Source organism: Mustela nivalis (assembly GCF_964662115.1).
Source record: "Mustela nivalis genome assembly, chromosome: 9".
NCBI lineage: Eukaryota > Metazoa > Chordata > Mammalia > Carnivora > Mustelidae > Mustela > Mustela nivalis.
Genome location: NC_139028.1, coordinates 105,177,879 through 105,200,733, shown reverse-complemented (window position 1 = coordinate 105,200,733; position 22,855 = coordinate 105,177,879). Strand labels below are relative to the sequence as shown.

At 36.6% G+C, this 22,855-nt stretch overlaps 1 protein-coding gene and 1 long non-coding RNA gene across 3 annotated transcripts in view; one reads left to right on the top strand and one right to left on the bottom strand.

Moving 5' to 3' along the window:
* Window positions 1-22,855, bottom strand: part of LOC309873033 — a 697,683-nt gene that overhangs the window by 477,917 nt on the left and 196,911 nt on the right. The gene's annotated exons all lie outside the window — the stretch shown is intronic.
* The window catches only part of LOC309872905 (olfactory receptor 4C11-like), a gene marked incomplete at both ends in the record, with an annotated part of 59,108 nt that continues 46,162 nt past the window's right edge, over window positions 9,910-22,855 (top strand). Inside the window, one exon of one of the 2 annotated variants that reach the window (XM_082747873.1) lies at window positions 9,910-9,981. In XM_082747873.1, the coding sequence (XP_082603999.1) occupies window positions 9,910-9,981 (72 nt within the window). Of the gene's footprint in view, window positions 10,018-22,855 lie in introns of both variants that reach the window. The other variant, XM_082747876.1, reaches the window with a different exon arrangement.

Genomic DNA, 22,855 nt, shown 5'->3' with positions numbered 1-22,855 from the left:
ACAAACATAATGATCCAAAGGGGCATGTGCACCCGAATGTTTATAGCAGCAATGTCCAAAATAGCCAAACTATGGAAAGAACCTAGATGTGTATCAACAGATGAATGGATCAAGAAGATGTGGTATATATACACAATGGAATACTATGCAGCCATCAAAAGAAATAAAATCTTGCCATTTGTGACAACATGGATGGATCTAGAGCATATCATGCTTAGCGAAATAAGTCAAGCTGAGAAAGACAACTATCATATGATCTCCCTGATATGAGGAAATGGTGATGCAACATGGGGGCTTAAGTGGGTAGAAGAATAAATGAAACAAGATGGAGTTGGGAGGGAGACAAACCATAAGTGACTCTTAATCTCACAAAATAAACTGAGGGTTGCTGGGGGGAGGGGAGTTGAGAGAAGGCGGGTGAGCTTATGGACATTGGGGAGGGTATGTGCTGTGCTGTGAAGTGTGTAAACCTGGTGATTCACAGACCTGTACCCCTGGGGATAAAAATATATGTTTATAAAAAATAAAAAAAATAAATAAATAATGCATCCAGTGTTCACTTTTATTGATTGAGAAATATGGGTGGGTGTAGAAAGTACTAATTCATAGGTTTTGGACAAAGGTTTGGCTGAATAATCAGAGACTTGGAAAAACAAATAAGCAAACAAACAAACATTATTGGAAAACTGGTAACAATAAAATTTGAGGAAGAGTCATGTTTCCATACCTTTCTGAATGAATAAAAACACACAAATATATTTATGTCCATTATGAATTCTCACCAAAGAGTGACCAGCAGAGGAGGATTTTAAGAATCAAGTGGAAAGAATGACCAGTTGGTGCAGACCAGTCAGCCCATTTCCTATATACTCCTTTCATTAACAAATTGGCTCATGAACAAAGTGATCTCAAGGGCAGAGATGGAGGTTGTACATGAGCCCAACAGCATAGATTTACACCCATTAAAGCTACCTTGGCATGACCACTGCCAAGGGACAACTCAGCAGATGCAACTTGAAGTCCCCTATATGGCAACATTCCTTGGGATGAACAGCTTGGGTTCAGGTAGATTCCATTGGAATGTTTTCATCATTGAAGGCAGTGTTTTGTTCCTACTGCCATAGACACTTCCTTCGGATAGGTATTCACATTCCCTGCATACAATGCTATTGACAAAACAACTGACAATGGACTTAGAGAATTTTGTAATCCAAAATCATAGCATTTCACACAATATTACTTCTAATCAACAATCTTACTTCACAGCAAATGAATTGCCACAATGGGCCCCTGCTCATGGAATTCTCTGTTCTTGTCATATTTCCCACTATCTTGAAGGAATTAGCCTGATAGAATGGGCCTGATAAAACGGGAGAATGACATTTTACAGAAATAGTTGTATATGAACTATGTAGCAATGCCTTCCAGGGTTGGAGCAAGAGTTCTCATTTCTCAGGAAGGCCATATATGCTCTGAATCAGGATCAATTTAATGTTGCTCTTCCTCCCATAGCTAAGTCCTATAATCAAAAACTAGAAATGGGAGAAGCACCACACATTGTTACTCTTAGTGACCCACTAGCAAAATTTTGCTTCCTATTCCCCTTTGCTTATCCTCTTCTTGCTTTGAAGTGTTTATTCTAAAGAGAGAAATGCTTCCAACATGATACACAACGCGATTTTTTTTAATTTATTTTTTATTTATTTTCAGCATAACAGTATTCATTGTTTTTGCACCATACCCAGTGCTCCATGCAATCTGTGCCCTCTACAATACCCACCACCTGGTGCCCTGATCTCCTACCCTCCACCCCTTCAAAACCCTCAGATTGTTTTTCAGAATCCATAGTCTCTCATGGTTCACCTCCCCTTTCAATTTCCCCCAACGTCCTTCTCCTCTCTATCTCCCCATGTCCTCCATGCTATTTGTTATGCTCCACAAATAAGTGAAACCATATGATTATTGACTCTTTCGGCTTGACTTATTTCACTCAGCATAATCTCTTCCAGTCCCGTCCATGTTGCTACAAAAGTTGGGTATTTGTCCTTTCTGATAGCGGCATAATACTCCATAGTGTATATGGACCACATCTTCCTTATCCATTCGTCCATTGAAGGGCATCTTGGTTCTTTCCGTAATTTGGTGACCATGGCCATTGCTGCTATAAACATTGGGGTACAGATGGCCTTTCTTTTCACTACATCTGTATCTTTGGGGTAAATACCCAGTAGTGCAATGGCAGGGTCGTAGGGAAGTTCTATTTTTAATTTCTTGAGGTTCTCCACATTGTTCTCCAAATGGCTGCACCAACTTGCATTCCCACCAACAGTGTAAAAGGGTTCCCCTTTCTCCACATCCCCTCCAACACATGTTGTTTCCTGTCTTGTTAATTTTGGCCATTCTAACTGGTGTAAGGTGATATCTCAATGTGGTTTTAATTTGAATCTCCCTGATGGCGATTTTTTTGAAAAAGAGTATTAAGACCTCTGCCTGACCATTTTGGGTAGCTTATGCCTTTAAATCAATAGGCAAAGAGGTTTCTGTGCTGGTTGGGGTGAATGATCCTGACAACCAATGAGAAATTGGACTACTTCTCCACAATAGAGGTAACGAAGAGCAGAGCTAGAATACTGGAGTTCCTGTAGTTATCATGTTTTGTGATAAGGTCTATAAAACTATAGCAACCCTATCCACAAAGAACTACTAATTTCCCAGAACCTTCAGTAATGAAGATTTGTGTCACTCCAAAATCTAAAGAACCACAAGCAGCTTTGGTACTTGCTGAGGGCACATTAAAACCTGAATGGGTAACAGATGGAAGTAATTATAAATAAACCATGTAGCTGTTACAAAAATGAAGACTGTAATTATTGTATTTACTCCTTGTATTGTATTTACTCCTTGCATTATGAATAGTACTGTTTGTATTATGACACTTCTGTGTCTGAATATATATAAAGAAAAAGTCTTTGTTTTCTTCCCTATTACCTTTTCATGAAACTGAAGATATATTTATATTCTGCCCTACATTTTAGTATTTTATTTTCCATCATAGTTTTTAACTAACTAAATATCAAGGAGAAACTCAAAATCACCCCAAAACTTTACTTTTTATTATTGTGGATGTTTTAGTGTATTTTTGTTTGTATACAGGATTGATATATGATGTTAGTTTGTATTATAACCATATGTAGTGTTTATTGGAGGTTAAAGTATGATTTACAGAGATGTGTATCGGTACTACAGGGTAATTAATGGGCTTCCAATGGTTAAATTTATGTGCTAACTTGCATAGACCACAGGGTGCTCAGATAGTGCCTTGATTATTTTTTTCAATTATGACTATGAGATTCTTCTGGATGATAAGAACTTTTGAGTTGGCAGAATGAAATAAGTAGATTGTTCTCACTAATATAGGGTCCTCATCTAATGAAATGAAGGCCTGACCCTTACAAAATGCTAACCTCCCCTGAGTGAAAGGGAATTCTCCTTCCTGAGAGCTTTCAGACTGAACCATTAGCTCTTCTTGTCTGATCACTTGCCCTCTGACACATTAACTTTTCCCTGATTTTACACTAGCCTCCTGCCTATGGACCTGAACTAGGACATCGACTCTTTCTGGTTAACTGAAGTTTCTGGTGTTTGGACTCAAAAGGGGACTTATTTTATGCAGATTTTGCACTTGCCAGATTCCATATTCCATATACACAAAAGCAAATTAGTGTGTGTGTGTGTGTGTGTGTGTGTGTGTGTGTGTGTGTTTGTACAGAGAGATATCAGATCTTCTTGGATCAAGAGACTCAATATCATTCAGATGTCAATAGTATCTGAAACAATATACACGTTATGCTATCCCTATTAGAAGCTCCAATGATAATTTTTGCAAACATAGAAAAATCAACTGAAAGTTTGATCTTTAATCAAATAAAAATTCTTGCAAAGAAAAATTTGTATGCTCCACATATCCTGATTTAAAAATTTTTATAAAGCTATGTAATCAAAACTATGGTCATGGCATTAAGCCAGGGACAGCAAAATGGAATAAACTGCAGAGCCCAGAAATGTACCATCCCTTATATGGTCAACTGAATTTCTGCAAGGGTGCCAACATCATCCAAAAGGAAAGAATAGTGTTTTCAGCAAATATCTAGCTAAACTAGATATTCAAAATCTAGTTATGCAAAAGAACACTAGATATGCAAAAGAAGGAAGGCAGGGGTGCCCGGGTGACTCAGTGGATTAATCCTGTGGCTTCCACTCAGGTCATGGCCTCAAGGTCTTGTGATTGAATTGCACATCGGGCTCTCTGCTTAGCAGGTATCCTGCTTCCCCCCTCACTCTCTGCTTGCCTCTCTGCCTACTTGTGATTTCTCCCTCTCTGTCAAATAAATAAAATCTTTAAAAAAAAGAATGAAGGCAGATCCTTAAATTACACTCCAAATAAACTCCAAATGGATCAAAGAATTAAGTATAAGAATAAAACTATAAAATGATTAGAAGGAAAAACTAATGATGTATTTTATGTTGGCTAGCTGAACACAACAACCAAAAAATAATAAAATATAAATGAAATAAATGATTCAGGACATTAACTTAGGAAAAAATTTCTTGAATATGACACCAAAAAAAAAAAAAAAAAAAGAACAAACACAAGTTACAGAAGAAATGAACACATAATTTAAACTACCTCAAAATTTAAAAAAAAAAAATTCTATGCATCAAAGGCCACAATCAACAGAATGAAACACAATTCATGGAATTCCTACAACTGAATATCAACAAAAGGTGAATAAACATTTCTCCAAAAATATACATGAGCAATGAGCACCAGGAAAAGATATTCAACATCACTAAACACATTCATGCACACTAAGTCCATAAGAATATAAAAATGTTGAAGCCACTGTGAAAGGCAATAAGACCTTCTTCAGAAGTTAACAATAATGACCAAGTGATCAGCATTTCCACTTCTGGGAATATAGCAAAAGCACTGGAAGTGGGGACTGGGGGGACATGTGTACCCTCATGTCCATATCAGCATTAATCATGGTAGCCCAAATATGTAAGCAACCCATGTGTCCATCAACGTATGAATAAACAAAATGTGGAAAGCATACAGTGGAATATTACTCAGCATGGAAAAGGAAGAAATTTCTGACCCATGCTCAACACAGATATACTCTGATGACATATTATGTGAAATAAACTGTGCATCGTCATGTCTTCTTCAATACCTCCAGACACTGACAGTTTCTCTGAATATCCTTTTGTTGATTTATTTCAGTTATGTTGAAAATACAAGGTTATAATAGTTTCACTTGTGTAATATGATTCTGCAATTCGAGAGCTTACTCAGTGCTCACCACAATAATTCTGTTCAACTTTTCTTGTTTTTGATAAACTTGAAAGTTTTGAGGAGAACTAGTGAGACATTTTATATAAAAACATTTATTTGGGGTTTGATGTTTTATTTAAGTTCAGACTGGGGTTATGGGTTTTTTGGGAGAGGAGTCACAGAAGCAAAGTGCCATTTCCATCGCATCATGCCAACGGGTATATACTTTCATTATGACTCATCATCCTTCAGGTTAACCTTGATCACCTGGTTGATGTCGTGCTTGTCACATTGCTCCTCTGTAAAATTACTTCCCCTGCTGCATTCCACAGTGTGCCTTCTGGAAGGAGTTCACTTGTGTGCAGCCCACAAATAAGAGATGGAGTGTTATACTATAACCCTTTGAGAGCAGAATACCAACAAATAATTAATAAGAATTTTAATGGAAACTTTCTTTATTATTCCCTATTCATTAGCTATTTATTTAAGTGTTCATATTACTACAAACGTGTGGATTTTTTAAACTTTGAGTTATATAAGAATTTGTGTTATTTATTTTGTTGTTCAATTCCTTTCTAGCTGTAGCATTGTGGGCTCTTTCCAGTGGCTCTTGTGTCCCTTTCACATATACTTATCACAGTGTAAGTTACCTGTGTGTGTGTGTGTGTGTTATCACATTCTTGCCAGTTCATCTTGTATATTCCCCACCTGAGACCTAGAATCAGCCTTTTGATTAAGAAATCCTAATTAATTTTTTTTTTTGGATAAAGATATCAGGAACCAAGTTCATGCCACTAGATCATTAGATAATCTTTTTTTTTTTTTGTATTATTATTCTAGTCAAAACTTGTCATTTATGGCCCACTTAAAAAAACACTTTAATTGCAAGAAGAGGTCACCTTTCCCCAAAAATCCATTAATACATAGTGAAGATTAAGTTCTTATCACATCTAGCTCATGTGTCTTAATTAAAAGAGAAGGAACACTTTAGGGAATAACCTCCTCAGACTCCTATATTTTGCATCACTCATGTTTAAATACTGCTGTAGGAAAGGCAAAAGACAAATATGTCCCTGTCAAAATTACAAATGAGAGTGGATATGAGAAAGTGTGGAAGAGAATCCTGGGCTGACTTTGTCTTCTGGCATGCAGGTGAGAACCTGAGCCTCAGTGACATCAAAAGAAATCAAACAGAATTTTAGAAGCACTTTTTAAAATTCCCATTGGAGTAAAGTTTCACCAAATTACATTGAGAAGAAAAGAGAATGACTGACCATCCTACCCTTTGCCTAAGCTCTTAACACAACTGGTGAGTTTGTGTTGGGGATTAACTTAGTTGTATTTCATACTCTTGAGAAAATTCATCTGATCTATGTCAAATGTGCACCTAACACATAAAAAGCATTTGTGGAAGGATATAAAGTTTAGGGAATTTTCTACAAGTGCTTTGACAATGTAAACTAAGAAGACAGAATAAAAGAAATATTCAGTAGCTCCTGGTGGAGAGAGAGGTAAATAAAAATTGTATCTAGTCCAGTGTTCCAGGATGCTCCATGGAGATGATAATTTTACTTGGGATGTAGTAGGCTTCCCTATTCAGTGGTACCAGAGTATTGAAGGACTGAATACTATTGGGTTGTATCAATAGGAGATTCTCTTAATTATTTCATTGACTTTATGAATACTTATTATTAAATATGTACATTTTTTCTAGATGCCTGAATTCAGCAGTGAACAGATAAAGATTACATTCCTTATGTTGCTTGTTTAGAATGAGTGCCACTCATATCTATTCTTATTTGAACTATACAAATCTTTCAGTCTGTATCTTTGTAAGACAGATGATAGGTAATAGATTATAGAAAGATAGATTGATTGATAGATGTATGATAGGTAGATGGATGATAGAAATGTAATAAATTGATAGGTAGAAGTATGGATGAATGGATGGACAGACATTGCTTTATCATACTTAAATGCTAGAATCTAGAGACAAGTTTTCACTCCTGTTTGCTGAAGAGTTGGACAAAAAGCATATTTGGCAAACTCCTGAGAGTGTAGGGGAACAGATAGTGAATGCCAGTGTGGTGGGGGCATGATGTGGTAAAGACCCCTGAGTCCAGAACTGTCTCTACAGTGACTCACCCTCTTACACAGACATTTAAATCTTACTCTAACCCTAGAAATTTTGCTGTTTCTGCAGCCTGTGTCAGAATACAGTTGTTATGTACCAGTAATATGCCAAAGCCAGTAATAAACCATCTACTAAGAGAAGGTCTTTAAGAAGCTTTATTTTGTTGCAGCACCACTATGTCAGATTTTCAACTACCAATGAGAATATTTTCAAAGGTAAGTCATCATCCTAACCTTGATTCCAAGAAAACAATTTCCCCACCCTGAGGCCACTCATATGCTATCTCAATACTCTTGTAAATACAGTTAATTGATATAACTCCTGTGTATGTGTGTTTGTGATATTATTCAGCTGTTAATTCAAATATTACCATCTTCAACAGACAATCCTGAACTCTGCCCCTTTAAAACATATCTTAGAAACCATTGCATATATATCTACTTCCCTTTGTTTGATGATTGCATAAAATACCATCCCTGAATCATTTTGCTTCCTTCCGGTGGGCATTGACGTTGTTTCTTACATTTGGTCAATATAGAAAGGATTGCTGTGATGATCTTCCTGCCTACAAGTGAGATTATTGGCAGCAAATGCAAACACTAGACCTGTGTCTATGTGACATTGAAATATCATTAATGCTAAAAATCACCCCAAGAGAGAGTGTATCCCCTTAAACTCCTCCAAAGAATGTGTGGAATCAATTGTTCCAACATTATTTTCAGAACTATTTGTTAAGAGACGTTTATCAAAACTGTCATTTGTTCCAATGCAATCAATAAAAAAGTGACCTGACCAAAACAAAAACAAAAACAAAAACAAAACAAACAAAAAGCATGTCATTTTTTTAATCTAAGTGAAAAGATAAATAATTGGATTTGAATGGAATGTATTTTTCTATTAAAGAAATTGATAATCTTTTCATATTATTCCTAATAAGAAGAGTTCCTTTGAGGTCAGTTCTTTTGCCCATTTTTATTTTAACTGTTGTTTTTTTTTTTTTAATTTTTGTGATTTATTTAGAGGGAGAGAACACAAAAGCAGGGAAGGGATATAGGAAGAAGGAGAGATAGAAACTTAAACAGGTTCCATCCCCAGCACAAAACCGAGCATGGGGCTGGATTCCAAAACCCTGAGATCATGACCTGAGTGGAAATAAAGAGTCAAATATTTAACCAGCTGAGCTACCCAGAGACCATATGGATTGTGTTTTCAGTCTCTGAGATCCTTTTGTATTTGAGAAAATTATGCTTTTCTGCAGTACAGGTGATGAATAGACTTAAATGCCTTGACACTTACACATTTAATTATTCAATTATATGGAAAATATAAGTGATGAAGACAGAAAAGGATTTTTCCAGTTTGGTATATATAAATGAATTTTCATTCCTTTCCTGTTTCTATCTTTTACTGTAGTCAGGGCATGGAACTTGCAAGAACATGTGTTCCAAGAATCATATGAAAAAGTTTTAGCTATGACCTGCAGTTTCTTTATCTCATTGTCTAAATCCCTGGTGCTTAAAATAACATGAAATTTGAAACAATATTTTGATTTATGCCAAACGTTCCCTATTTATCCTTTATTTTAGAATCAGTCTCTTCTTGTGCCTTAAGAAAATATGCAGAAAGACCCATCAAAATACTGGATGAAGTGAAGAATTCTACTTTGGACAACATAGGATAATGTAAAAAGTACAAAATGTTATGATAGAAGCTGAATTCACAACTATAAGCAACTATAAATTATAGAGAGTTAAAGTAAAAGGAAATAAATTTAGTCAAGGGAACTTATCAAAATAAACTTAATAATGGACTAAACGAATTGACCAAACATTCACTGCTAAAATATTTCTTATTTCTCTCTTGTCCTTTTTCTCTCTTTCCCTCACCCTGTCTCACTCTCTCTCTCTCATATGTTTCATTAAACAAACAAACAAAAAAACAAATATTAAAAGTTTCCATGTCATTTATTGAATGTTTAGCATATTTACTAGAAGATACTTTATAAATATCTACCAAGCTCAAAAAAGTATGAAAGCAAATTATGTATATCATGCATGAGTTTTCTCCTTTTTGCAACATTATACATTAATGGGTCCATGATATAAAATAACAAAAGATATTCAGCTCATAAAGATACTCTCTCGTAATAAATTCATTAAGTAAATGTTTATTATGTCTGAAGAATTGGGTACTTTCTCATTATTAATATATTTCCTTGTTTCCATAAGCAATCAGCTGAATAGAGTGTGAATGAATATTATGATTCCTGCGTTATTCAAGGGAAAACAACACAGAAGATAAGGGATTGCCCACTGGTAAGTGGCCCTTCCATGAACAATCATATGGATTTGACCTCCACATGGAGTATTCATTTCCTAATTTTTCCTTCTCTGCAGATTAATTATTTCTAACCAGCATTTTCTCCAGTTGGCTTGAAATAATGGAGCAAAATAACACTGTTACTGAGTTCATACTGCTAGGATTGACCCAAGATCCAATGAAAAAAAAGATGGTATTTGTAATATTCTTCATTTTTTATTCCGGAACTGTGGTAGGGAATTTGCTCATTATTGTGACCATCAAGTCCAGCCGCACACTTGGGAGCCCCATGTACTTTTTCCTATTTCATTTGTCCCTTGCTGATTCCTGCTTCTCAACTACAACAGCCCCAAGACTAATTGTGGACTCACTCTCTGCACAAAGAACCATATCTTACCATGAGTGCATGACTCAGGTCTTTGCAATGCATTTCTTTGGCTCCATGGAGGTCTTTGTTCTCATCCTCATGGCTATTGATCGCTATGTGGCTATTTGTAAGCCCTTACATTACCCAACCATCATGAGACGGCAGGTTTGCACAATCCTGATCATTCTTGCATGGGTAGGGGCTTTTATCCATTCCCTTGCTGAGTTAATGCCGGCCTTGAAATTGCCTTTCTGTGGGCCCAATTTGATTAATCATTACTGCTGTGATTTGCAGCCCTTGTTAAAGCTTGCATGCATGGACACTTATATGATCAACATAGAATGGGTGTCTAACAGTGGGAGCATTTGCACAGGCAGTTTTGTGTTTCTGATAATATCATACACTGTCATCTTGCATTCACTGAGAAATCACAGTGCAGAAGGGAGGAGAAAAGCTCTCTCCACCTGTATTACTCATATCATCGTAGTAGTCTTATTCTTTGGTCCATGTGTATTCATATATGCACGCCCCCAGACCACTTTCCCTATGGACAAGATGGTGTCCGTATTTTATACTATTGGGACCCCTTTTCTCAACCCATTCATCTACACACTGAGGAATGCAGAAGTGAAAAATGCCATGAGAAAGCTATGGCGTATCACAACTACCTCGGAAAGAAAGAGATGAATTGAGGGTTTTTGTGGATTCTTTAATCTGTACTGATATCAAATATAATAGTGTATATCCTCACTTACCCAACATACTCTGTGACAATGCACCTGATTTCCTTAATTTTTACTGTACTTCTGCCCTCAAACTTGTAGCTTCCCTCATAATGCCAACCAGGTTCTTACCTCTCCTGAGAGTTCACTTCTGACATTGTTGATTATGAAATACTCACATTTCAGTCTACACTCTGGTTTGATAAGAAGAAAGATATACACAATCACAACTGTTCAAACAATGAGTATTCATCAATAAAAAAGAGCATATTCTCTCAGATTTGTAATTCTCTCTATAGAAAATTTCAAATAAATTATTTCTTGAACACATCAGAGCAAAGGAACTAAGTATATGTGTCAAGAATTATTTTTATTATAACATTCATTCATTTAAAAAGTTTCCATAATGGTGAACCCCACACCAAAAGGTATATATATAAAACTTATTATTCATAATATATTATTATTACTATTCTCCTTATTTTTTCCTTTGACAATCAGGATAATTGAAGCATTATGTATGGGATTTTTTTAATGTAGCATTACATGGCCTGAAGATATTCAGCTAAGTTGTATGATTTGTATATAGGATCCACAAGGGAATTCTACAACTCTAAAAGGAAAAGAAACAAAATAATGTATGTTGTCAAAACTAAATAATAATATAAAATACATCATAGGTAAACCATATTTTTTGAGACTGATGTACAGAAAAGTAGAACCCAGTTTGACAGGGGGAGGGGAAGCATATTATTTCATTTACTGCTGTTTTATAAATGGAGTAAAAGAAATTACCAGAGGCATTCAGAAATACTCACTTGAATATCTCTAGTTAATGGAGTTGGAATGAACTTGCTTTTGTAGCAGGAAGCTACTTTGTTTCTCTGTTTGTCCCTTCCTAGTAAAGTGGTAATGTGGATTGACAAGGTAGAATTGCCAGTAGAATTTTATTGTTCATAGTTAACAGAGCATACCAACCGTGCCTTGAATATGTGCATTCCAGGGATATTGTCATGAATTGTTAACTCCTTGATTGCAGAGAGTACAAGAGTGTTAATTCAAAGGTGTACATGCCCTTGAAGTTTATACCAGCATTATCTACAATAGCAAAACTAAGGACACAGCCCAAGTTTCCATTGAATGATGAATGGAAAAGACATGGGGTATTATCAGCCACTAAAAAGAATGATATCGTGCCATTTGCAATGACGAGGTTTGAGCTAGAGACTGTTAGGCTAAGCTAATCAAGTCAGTCAATGAAAGAGAAAAAGCACATGATTTCACTCGTGTGGAAATTAAGAAAACAATGGGTGTAGGGAAAAACAGAGAGAGGTGGGCAAATCAAAAAATGGGTTCTTAACTATAGAAAACAGCCAGATGGTTACCAGAGGTGTCTAGAAGGAGGGGTTAAATAGGTGATGGGGATTAATGACTGGACATGTCGTGATGAGCACTTGGTATGGTATGTAAGTGTTAAATCTCTAAATTGTACACCTGGAAATCATACTACACTCTATGTTAACTAACTGTAATTGAAATAAAAACTTGAAAAATAAATAAAAAATAAAATTCATTACTTTCAGTGTATTCAATTTTACCACATCCTTAGTAACTGTTACAAGATTCCATTTTATTTTTAATGGTGCCGCCCATTATCTACCTGGAAAAACCTTTTTAATGTCAAGAGTTTCCTCTTGTCAAAGTTATTTTAAAATACATTCATTCATTGGAGTGTCATGTTTTCAATCTTCTCACTACTTTTTGATTTCTAGGTTATTATGAAGTTAATGACTGTACTAGTGTCCAAAGTCAGCATGTTGATATACAAAAATTATATATATTCAGTTATACAAATTGATTTTTGATGTACATATAACATGAAAATATCAAGACAATCTAAGTAATTAGCACGTCTATCTTCTCTATATAGTTACGTGTGTGTGTGTGTGTGTGTGTGTAGGAAGTTTTAATTTAAATCTATCCTGGTTGCAATTTCAAATATTCATTATGGAGTTGTTAATAATAGTGACCATGTTATATATTAGATTTCTGAGCTTTTTCATTCTACATAACTGAGGCCTTGCACACTTTGGGCAACATCTCTCCATTTTTCTCAGTCCCTGGTCCCTGGTAACCACCCCTGTACTCTCTGTTTCAGCAATCGAACTATACCATTTCCACATATAAGTGAGATCATGCATAAGCAATTTGATTTAACAGACAGCAACTGTTTTTAAGTGATGCCTACATGAAAAGTCCAAACATAAATAAATTTTGACTTATTTTTATAGTCCAAATCATAGTTCTGATCATATAATAGCTACATCATCACTTCTCCTTTAACATACTTTTGAGATCAATTCATTTGCTATTCTTTTCAAGTATACCACAAATTTAATTATGCATTTTCAGGAAAATAAAATATTTCATTAAATAAATATATCAATTTTGAATGAACACCTATTATATAAAAACATTGGGATATAAAAAATACCTTCAAATTAAGGAAATGAACTAGTACATTTTTAAGAAAAATCATAAAGAGTAGACTGCAAATTATGCAATTATACATATACAGACATAAAAACACAACCCAATTTTCAAATAGGGTAAAATAGAGTTAATGAGCAGTATAAAAAATTAGAAATGAGATGATTTCTATTGTTTTCTATAAAGCAAAGAGACCTAAAACAATTCACGCATCCTTTGGTAATGTAATGTTACAATAATAAAGCTTATTACATTGAAAAAAAATTAGTGAGATCCTGCAGTATTTCTCTTTCTGTGTCTTTCTTGTTTCACTTAACATCAAGACCTCCAGTGCCATCCAGCTCCGATTTGTTACTGTAAATGGCAGAATTTTCCTCTTTTTAATGTCTGAATAATGAAGACCTCACATCTTCTCTCTTGATTCTTCAGTGAGAGATGGATGAAGTTGTATCTATACCTTGGCTTCTGTGAGTAACAATGCATTGAACACATGAATGCAGATAGCCTTTCACAATCATGATTTCAGATCCTTTAGATTTATACACAACATTAGGATTGATGGATAGCAGTTCTACTTTCAATTTTTTAATGAACCAGTATATTCTGTATAATGACTGCACCAATTTATATGTCCTTCAGTAGGGTACATGGGATCCCTTGATTCCACATCCTCACCAATATTTCATGTCTCGTATCTTCTCAATAACAGTTCAACAAAGGTGATGTGATAATGGTTTTCATTTGTATTTCCCTGATGATGAGTGCTGTTGAGCACCCTTTAAGGCACCTGTTCACCATTTGTAAGTCTTTGAGAAATGTCCACTTGGTCCCTCTGCTCATTGTGTAATCAGAGAGATGAAGGAAATTGCCATAGCTTATGCTCCATTTTCCTATGAGTCTGAAATTGCTCTAAAAAGTGTCCATTATTTAAAAAGTTGTTAAGAAGAATAGAAAAGTGAGTATTAGACACAAATCTTCTACTCAGAAAAATATAGAAAAGAAAGAAAATAAGTTAGAAAGGGGAGAAAAAAGCAAACTTTAATAATATGAACTGACTCCCAAATATGTAATAATTACATTAAATGCCAATACAGAAGTTGACAGAACAGACAGAATAATCTTCGGCAAGAAAAGTAAAGGATTGATACACACATCAATATGATAGATCCCAGAACAAAGAAACCACGCACTATGATTAAATGCTGTGATTCAATGTACAGGAAGTTATAGAATAGACAATACTAAAACAGAGTGATACAAATCAGGACATTAGTTGCATCTGAGGCAATTAACTGAAAAGGAGCATGACAGAACTTTCTGGGTTGATGAAAGTATTCTAGGTCTTGAATTCCTTAATGGCTATGTGAGTATATACATTTCTAAAAGCTAATCAAACTGGGCTGCCTGGGTGGCTCAGTGAGTTAAGCCGCTGCCTTCGGCTCAGGTCATGATCCCAGCATCCTGGGATCGAGCCCCGCATCAGGCTCTCTGCTCAGCAGGGAGCCTGCTTCCCTCTCTCTCACTCTCTGCCTGCCTCTCTGCCTACTTGTGATATCTCTCTGTCAAATAAATAAATTTAAAAAATCTTAAAAAAAAAAAAACTAATCAAACCATATACTTAAAAGGTCTGCATTTCATTATGTTTAAAATTTATCTCAGAAAAATAATTGTATTACTACACACAAAAAACACAAAACAAAACACAAAACAAAACAAAACAAAAAAAAACTTTACCAATATATCTAAGTATCCCCCCAACAACTCCTGAATAAAAAAACCTTTCTTTTTTTTTATTTTTTATTTTTTTATAAATATATAATATATTTTTATCCCCAGGGGTACAGGTCTGTGAATCGCCAGGTTTACACACTTCACAGCACTCACCATAGCACATACCCTCCCCAATGTCCATAACCCCATGAAAAAGCCTTTCAAATTTAGTGATCATTTCTGGGGATGGGGAAACAGAACAGTGATTGTCATTAAGAATTTCACTCCCATGAGCAGAAGACTACAAATATTTTATTGAAAATTAGTATGTCAGTTACTCTGAATGGTGGCCTTAGATTTCACAAAAGTGAAAAACATTTGTAATGAAAATCATGTCATTAACAAAGTGTAAAGCCAGCCCACAAACTGAGAGAAAATACTTGCAAATCATATTTAAGATAAGGAACTTTTTTGCAGCTTTCATAAAGAACTTGTTAATACTACTTAATAAGAAAAAGGCAACAGCCCAACTTAAAACTGGCCAAATATCCGAGTAAGCATATCTCCACAAAAATTCTCAAATGGCCAAAAGAATGTGAAAAGCTGTTTAACCCCTTTAGGTAATAGGAAATGCAAACCTCATCCATAATGAGATACCACTTTCCACCCACGAGGATGTCTAGAAAAAAAAAAAAAAATGAGTAGCAAGTTTTATTGAGGTGGTAGAGATATTGGAGTTGTCATAAATTGCTGATGGTAATGTGAAATGGTGCAACTGCTTTGGAAAACAATGTGTCAGCTCCTCAAAACTTTAAACATATAATAGCAATGTCCTAGCAATTCTTTTTACTCTTAGGTATCTACCTAAGGGAAATTAAACATATATACACACAAAAACTTGTACACGATTGTTCATTGCATCATTATTCATAGTAGCTAAAATGGGGGAACAATCTACATGCCAATAAACTGATGCATGTGTAAATTATATACTCATAAACTAGATTGTTACTATTTTACAAGGTGAATAAAACTTATGCTAAGAATATTACCCTAAATGAAAGAAACAGGTTAAAAAAGAAAACATACCATATAATTCCTTTTGTTTGAAATGCCTTGAAAAGCTAATCTATAATGAAGGAAAAGAGATTAGGGGACCCCTTGTTGGCTCAGTCTGTTCAGCCACGGCCTCTTGATTTCTGCACAGGTCATGATCTCATTTATGGTCATGGGATCAAGCCCAGTTGTGCTTTGTATCCAGTGTGGATTCAGCTGAAGAGATTCTCGTTCTTCCTCTACCCGTTCTCCAGTGCTGCAAATGGGAGCTCTCTTTATCGGAATACCTGAATTGTATATTTTGTGGTGTATATCTCAAAAAGGCCTATATAGGGGGAGGAGTCAGGATGGCGGAGAAGTAGCAGGCTGAGACTACTTCAGCTAGCCGGAGATCAGCTGGATAGCTTATTTAAAGATTGCAAACACCTGAAAATCCATCGGCAGATCGAAAAGAAGAAGAACAGCAATTCTGGAAACAGAAAAACAACCACTTTCTGAAAGGTAGGACTGGCGGAGACGTGATTCCAAAGCGACGGGAAGATAGACGGGGGGGGGGGGGGGGGGGGGGGCTCCCGGCAAGCGGCGGAGCAACGGCGCACAAAATCAGGACTTTTAAAAGTCTGTTCCGCTGAGGGACATCGCTCCAGAGGCTACCCAGGGCAAAGCCCACATGGGGTCAGCGTGGCCTCAGGTCCCGCAGGGTCACAGAAAGATCGGGGGTGTCTGAGTGTCGCAGAGCTTGCGGGTATTGGAACGGGAAAGCCGGCTACAGAGACAGAGCTGACAGTAAGCTCAGAGCTCGGGGTGGCGGCGGGAGGTCAGGCAGACGGGAGTAACTGGGCGCGGTTCTCTGAGGGCGCACTGAGGAGTGCGGCCCTGGGCTCTCGGCTCCTCCAGGCCGGAGACCAGGAGGCCGCCATTTGTATTCCCATCCTCCAGGAACTCTATGGAAAGCGCTCAGGGAACAAAAGCTCCTGAAAGCAAACCCAAGCGGATTACTCACCCCGGCCCCGGGTAAGGGTGGTGCAATTCCGCCTGGGGCAAAGACACTTGAGAATCACTACAACAGGCCCCTCCCCCAGAAGATCAACAAGAAATCCAGCCGAGACCAAGTTCACCTACCAAGGAGTGCGGTTTCAATACCAAGGAGAGCAGCAGAATTCTAGAGGAGGAGAAAGACAAGCACGAAACTCATGGCTTTTTCCCTGTGATTTTTTTAATGTCTTGCAGTTAATTTAATTTTTTTCTTTTTCATTTTTTGTTTTTTTTTTCTCGCCTTTGGGTAAAATATTTTTTTTAACTGTTACCTTTTTCTTTTTTAACGATTTTATACTAGTTTATCTAATATATATATTTTTTCTTTTTTATATTTTTCTTAGGTGTTTTCTTTTTTTTTAATTCTTTTCTTTTCTTATTTTTTCTTTTTTCTTTTTTTTTTCTTTCTTCCTTTTTGAACCTCTTTTTATCCCCATTCTCCCCCCCTCATGATTGTGGATTTCTTCTAATTTGGTTAAAGCATATTTTCCTGGGGTTGTTGCCAAACTTTTAGTATTTTACTTGCCCCTTCATATACTCTTATCTGGACAAAATGACAAGACGGAAAAATTCAACACAAAAAAAAGAACAAGAGGCAGTACCGAAGGCTAGGGACCTAATCAATACAGATATTGGTAAAATATCAGATCTAGAGTTCGGAATGGCAATTCTCAAGGTTCTAGCCGGGCTCGAAAAAGGCATGGAAGATATTAGAGAAACCCTCTTGAGAGATATAAAAGCCCTTTCTGGAGAAATAAAAGAACTAAAATCTAACCAAGTTGAAATCAAAAAAGCTATTAATGAGGTGCAATCAAAAATGGAGGCTCTCACTGCTAGGATAAATGAGGCAGAAGAAAGAATTAGTTATATAGAAGACCAAATGACAGAGAATAAAGAAGCTGAGCCAAACAGGGACAAACAGCTACTGGACCACGAGGGGAGAATTCGAGAGATAAGTGACACCATAAGATGAAACAAAATTAGAATAATTGGGATTCCAGAAGAAGAAGAAAGAGAGAGGGGAGCAGAAGGTATACTGGAGAGAATTATTGGGGAAAATTTCCCCAATATGACAACGGGAAAGAGCATCAAAATTCAGGAGGTTCAGAGAATGCCCCTCAAAATCAATAAGAATAGGCCCACACCCCGTCAACTAATAGTAAAATTTACAAGTCTCAGTGACAAAGAGAAAATCCTGAAAGCAGCCAGGGAAAAGAAGTCTGTAACATACAATGGTAAAAATATTAGATTGGCAGCTGACTTATCCACAGAGACCTGGCAGGCCAGAAAGAGCTGGCATGATATTTTCAGAGCACTAAATGAGAAAAACATGCAGCCAAGAATACTATATCCAGCTAGTCTATCATTGAAAATAGAAGGAGAAGTTAAAAGCTTCCAGGATAAACAAACTGAAAGAATTTGCAAATACCAAACCAGCTCTACAGGAAATATTGAAAGGGGTCCTCTAAGCAAAGAGAGAGCCTACAGGTGGTAGATCCAAAAAGAACAGAGACCATATACAGTAACAGTCACCTTACAGGCAATACAATGGCACTAAATTCATATCTCTCAATAGTTACCATAAATGTTAATGGGCCAAATGCCCCTGTCAAAAGACACAGGGTATCAGAATGGATAAAAAAACAAAACCCATCTATATGTTGCCTCCAAGAAACTCATTTTAAGCCCGAAGACACCTCCAGATTTAAAGTGAGGGGGTGGAAAAGAATTTAACATGCTAATGGACATTAGAAGAAAGCAGGAGTGGCAATCCTTATATCAGATCAATTAGATTTTAAGCCAAAGACTATAATTAAGAGATGAGGAAGGACACTATATCATACTCAAAGTGTCTGTCCAACAAGAAGATCTAACAATTTTAAATATCTATGCCCCCAACGTGGGAGCAGCCAACTATATAAACCAATTGATAACAAAATCAAAGAAACACATCAACAATAATACAATAATAGTAGGGGACTTTAACACTCCTCTCACTGAAATGGACAGATCATCCAAGCAAAAGATCAGCAAGGAAATAAAGGCCTTAAACGACACACTGAACCAGATGGACATCACAGATATATTCAGAATATTTCATCCCAAAGCAACAGAATACACATTCTTCTCTAGTGCACATGGAACATTCTCCAGAATAAATCACATCCTCGGTCCTAAATCAGGTCTCAACCGGTATCAAAAGATTGGGATCATTCCCTGCATATTTTCAGACCACAATGCTCTAAAGATAGAACTCAACCACAAAAGGAAGTTTGAAAAGAATGCAAATACATGGAGACTAAACAGCATCCTTCTAAAGAATGAATGGGTCAACCAGGAAATTAAAGAAGAATTAAAAAAAATCAAGGAAACAAATGATAATGAAAATACAACGGTTCAAAATCTTTGAGACACAACAAAGGCAGTCCTGAGAGGAAAATATATAGTGGTACAAGCCTTTTTTCAAGAAACAAGAAAGGTCTCAGGTACACAACCTAACCCTACACCTAAAGGAGCTGGAGAAAGAAAAAGAAAGAAACCCTGAGCCCAGCAGGAGAAGAGAAATCATAAAGATCAGAGCAGAAATCAATGAAATAGAAACCAAAAAAACAATAGAGCAAATCAACAAAACTAGGAGCTGGTTCTTTGAAAGATTTAATAAAATTGATAAACCCCTGGCCCGACTTATCAAGAAGAAAAGAGAAAGGACACAAACAAATAAAATCATGAATGAAAGTGGAGAGATCACAACTAATACCAAAGAAATACAAACTATTATAAGAACATACTATAAGCAACTCTACGCCAATAAATTTGAAAATCTGGAAGAAATGGATGCATTCCTAGAAACATATAAACTACCACAACTGAACCAGGAAGAAATAGAAAGCCTGAACAGACCCATAACCAGTAAGGAGAATGAAACAGTCATTAAAAATCTCCAAACAAACAAGAGCCCAGGGCCAGACGGCTTCCCGTGGGAATTCTACCAAACATTTAAAGAAGAACTAATTCCTATTCTCCTGAAACTGTTCCAAAAAATAGAAATGGAAGGAAAACTTCCAAACTCATTTTATGAGGCCAGCATCACCTTGATCCCAAAACCAGACAAGGATCCCACCAAAAAAGAGAGCTATAGACCAGTATCCTTGATGAATACAGATGCGTAAATACTCAACAAAATACTAGCCAATAGGATTCAACAGTACATTAAAAGGATTATTCACCACGACCAAGTGGGATTTATTCCAGGGCTGCAAGGTTGGTTCAACATCCGCAAATCAGTCAATGTGATACAACACATCAATAAAAGAAAGAACAAGAACCATATGATATTCTCAATTGATGCTGAAAAAACATTTGACAAAGTATAACATCCCTTCCTGATCAAAACTCTTCAAAGTGTAGGGATAGAGGGCACATACCTCAATATCATCAAAGCCATCTATGAAAAATCCACCGCATATATCATTCTCAATGGAGAAAAACTGAAAGCTTTTCCGCTAAGGTCAGGAACACGGCAGGGATGTCCATTATCACCACTGCTATTCAACATAGTACTAGAAGTCCTAGCCTCAGCAATCAGACAACAAAAGGAAATTAAAGGCATCCAAATCGGCAAAGAAGAAGTCAAATTATCACTCTTCGCAGATGATATGATACTATATGTGGAAAACCCAAAAGACTCCACTCCAAAACTGCTAGAACTTATACAGGAATTCAGTAAATTGTCAGGATATAAAATCAATGCACAGAAATCAGTTGCATTTCTCTACACCTACAACAAGACAGAAGAAAGAGAAATTAAGGAGTCAATCCCATTTACAATTGCATCCAAAACCATAAGATACCTAGGAATAAACCTAACCAAAGAGACACAGAATCTATACTCAGAAAACTATAAAGTACTCATGAAAGAAATTGAGGAAGACACAAAGAAATGGAAAAATCTTCCATGCTCCTGGATTGGAAGAATAAATATTGTGAAAATGTCTATGCTACCTAAAGCAATCTACACATTTAATGCAATTCCTATCAAAGTACCATCCATCTTTTTCAAAGAAATGGAACAAATAATGCTAAAATTTATATGGAACCAGAAAAGACCTCGAATAGCCAAAGGGATATTGAAAAAGAAAGCCAACGTTGGCGGCATCACAATTCCGGACTTCAAGCTCTATTACAAAGCTGTCATCATCAAGACAGCATGGTACTGGCACAAAAACAGACACATAGATCAATGGAACAGAATAGAGAGCCCAGAAATAGACCCTCAACTCTATGGTCAACTAATCTTTGACAAATAAAGAAAGAATATCCAATGGAAAAAAGACAGCCTCTTCAATAAATGGTGCTGGGAAAATTGGACAGCCACATGCAGAAAAATGAAATTGGACCATTTCCTTGGGCCATTTCCTTACACCACACACAAAAATAGACTCAAAATGGATGAAGGACCTCAATATGCGAAAGGAATCCATCAAAATCCTTGAGGAGAACACAGGCAGCAACCTCTTCGACCTCTGCCGCAGCAACATCTTCCTAGGAACAATGTAAAAGGCAAGGGAAGCAAGGGCAAAAATGAACTATTGGGATTTCATCAAGATCAAAAGCTTTTGCACAGCAAAGGAAACGGTTAACAAAATCAAAAGACAACTGACAGAATGGGAGAAGATATTTGCAAACGACATAACAGATAAAGGACTAGTGTCTAGAATCTATAAAGAACTTTGCAAATTCAACACCCAAAGAACAAATAATCCAATCAAGAAATGGGCAGAGGACATGAACAGACATTTCTGCAAAGAAGACATCCAGATGGCCAACAGACACATGAAAAAGTGCTCCATATCACTCGGCATCAGGGAAATACAAATCAAAATCACAATGAGATATCACCTCACACAAGTCAGAATGGCTAAAATCAACAAGTCAGGAAATGACAGATGCTGGCGAGGATGCAGAGAAAGGGGAACCCTCCTACACTGTTGGTGGGAATGCAAGCTGGTGCAGCCACTCTGGAAAACAGCATGGAGGTTCCTTAAAATGTTGAAAGTAGAACTGCCCTATGACCCAGCAATAGCACTACTTGGTATTTACCCTAAGATACAAACGTAGTGATCCAAAGGGGCACGTGCACCCAAATGTTTGGGTGCAATGTCCACAATAGCCAAACTATTGAAAGAATCTAGATATCCATCAACGGATGAATGGATCAAGAAGATGTGGTATGGAATACACAATGGAATACTATGCAGCCATCAAAAGAAATGAAATCTTGCCATTTGCGACAACATGGATGGAACTAGAGCGTATCATGCTTAGCGAAATAAGTCAAGCAGAGAAAGACAACTATCATATGATCTCCCTGATATGAGGAAGTGGTGATGCAACATGGGGGCTTACGTGGGTAGGAGAAGAATAAATGAAACAAGATGGGATTGGGAGGAGACAAACCATAAGTGACTCTTAATCTCACAAAACAAACTGAGGGTTGCTGGGGGGAGGGGGTTTGGGAGAAGGGGGTGAGATTATGGACATTGGGGAGGGTATGTGCTTTGGTGAGTGCTGTGAAGTGTGTAAGCCTGGTGATTCACAGACCTGTACCCCTGGGGATAAAATTAAATGTTTATAAAAAATAAAAAATTAAAAATAAAAAGGCCTATATAAACAGATGTTAAATCTAG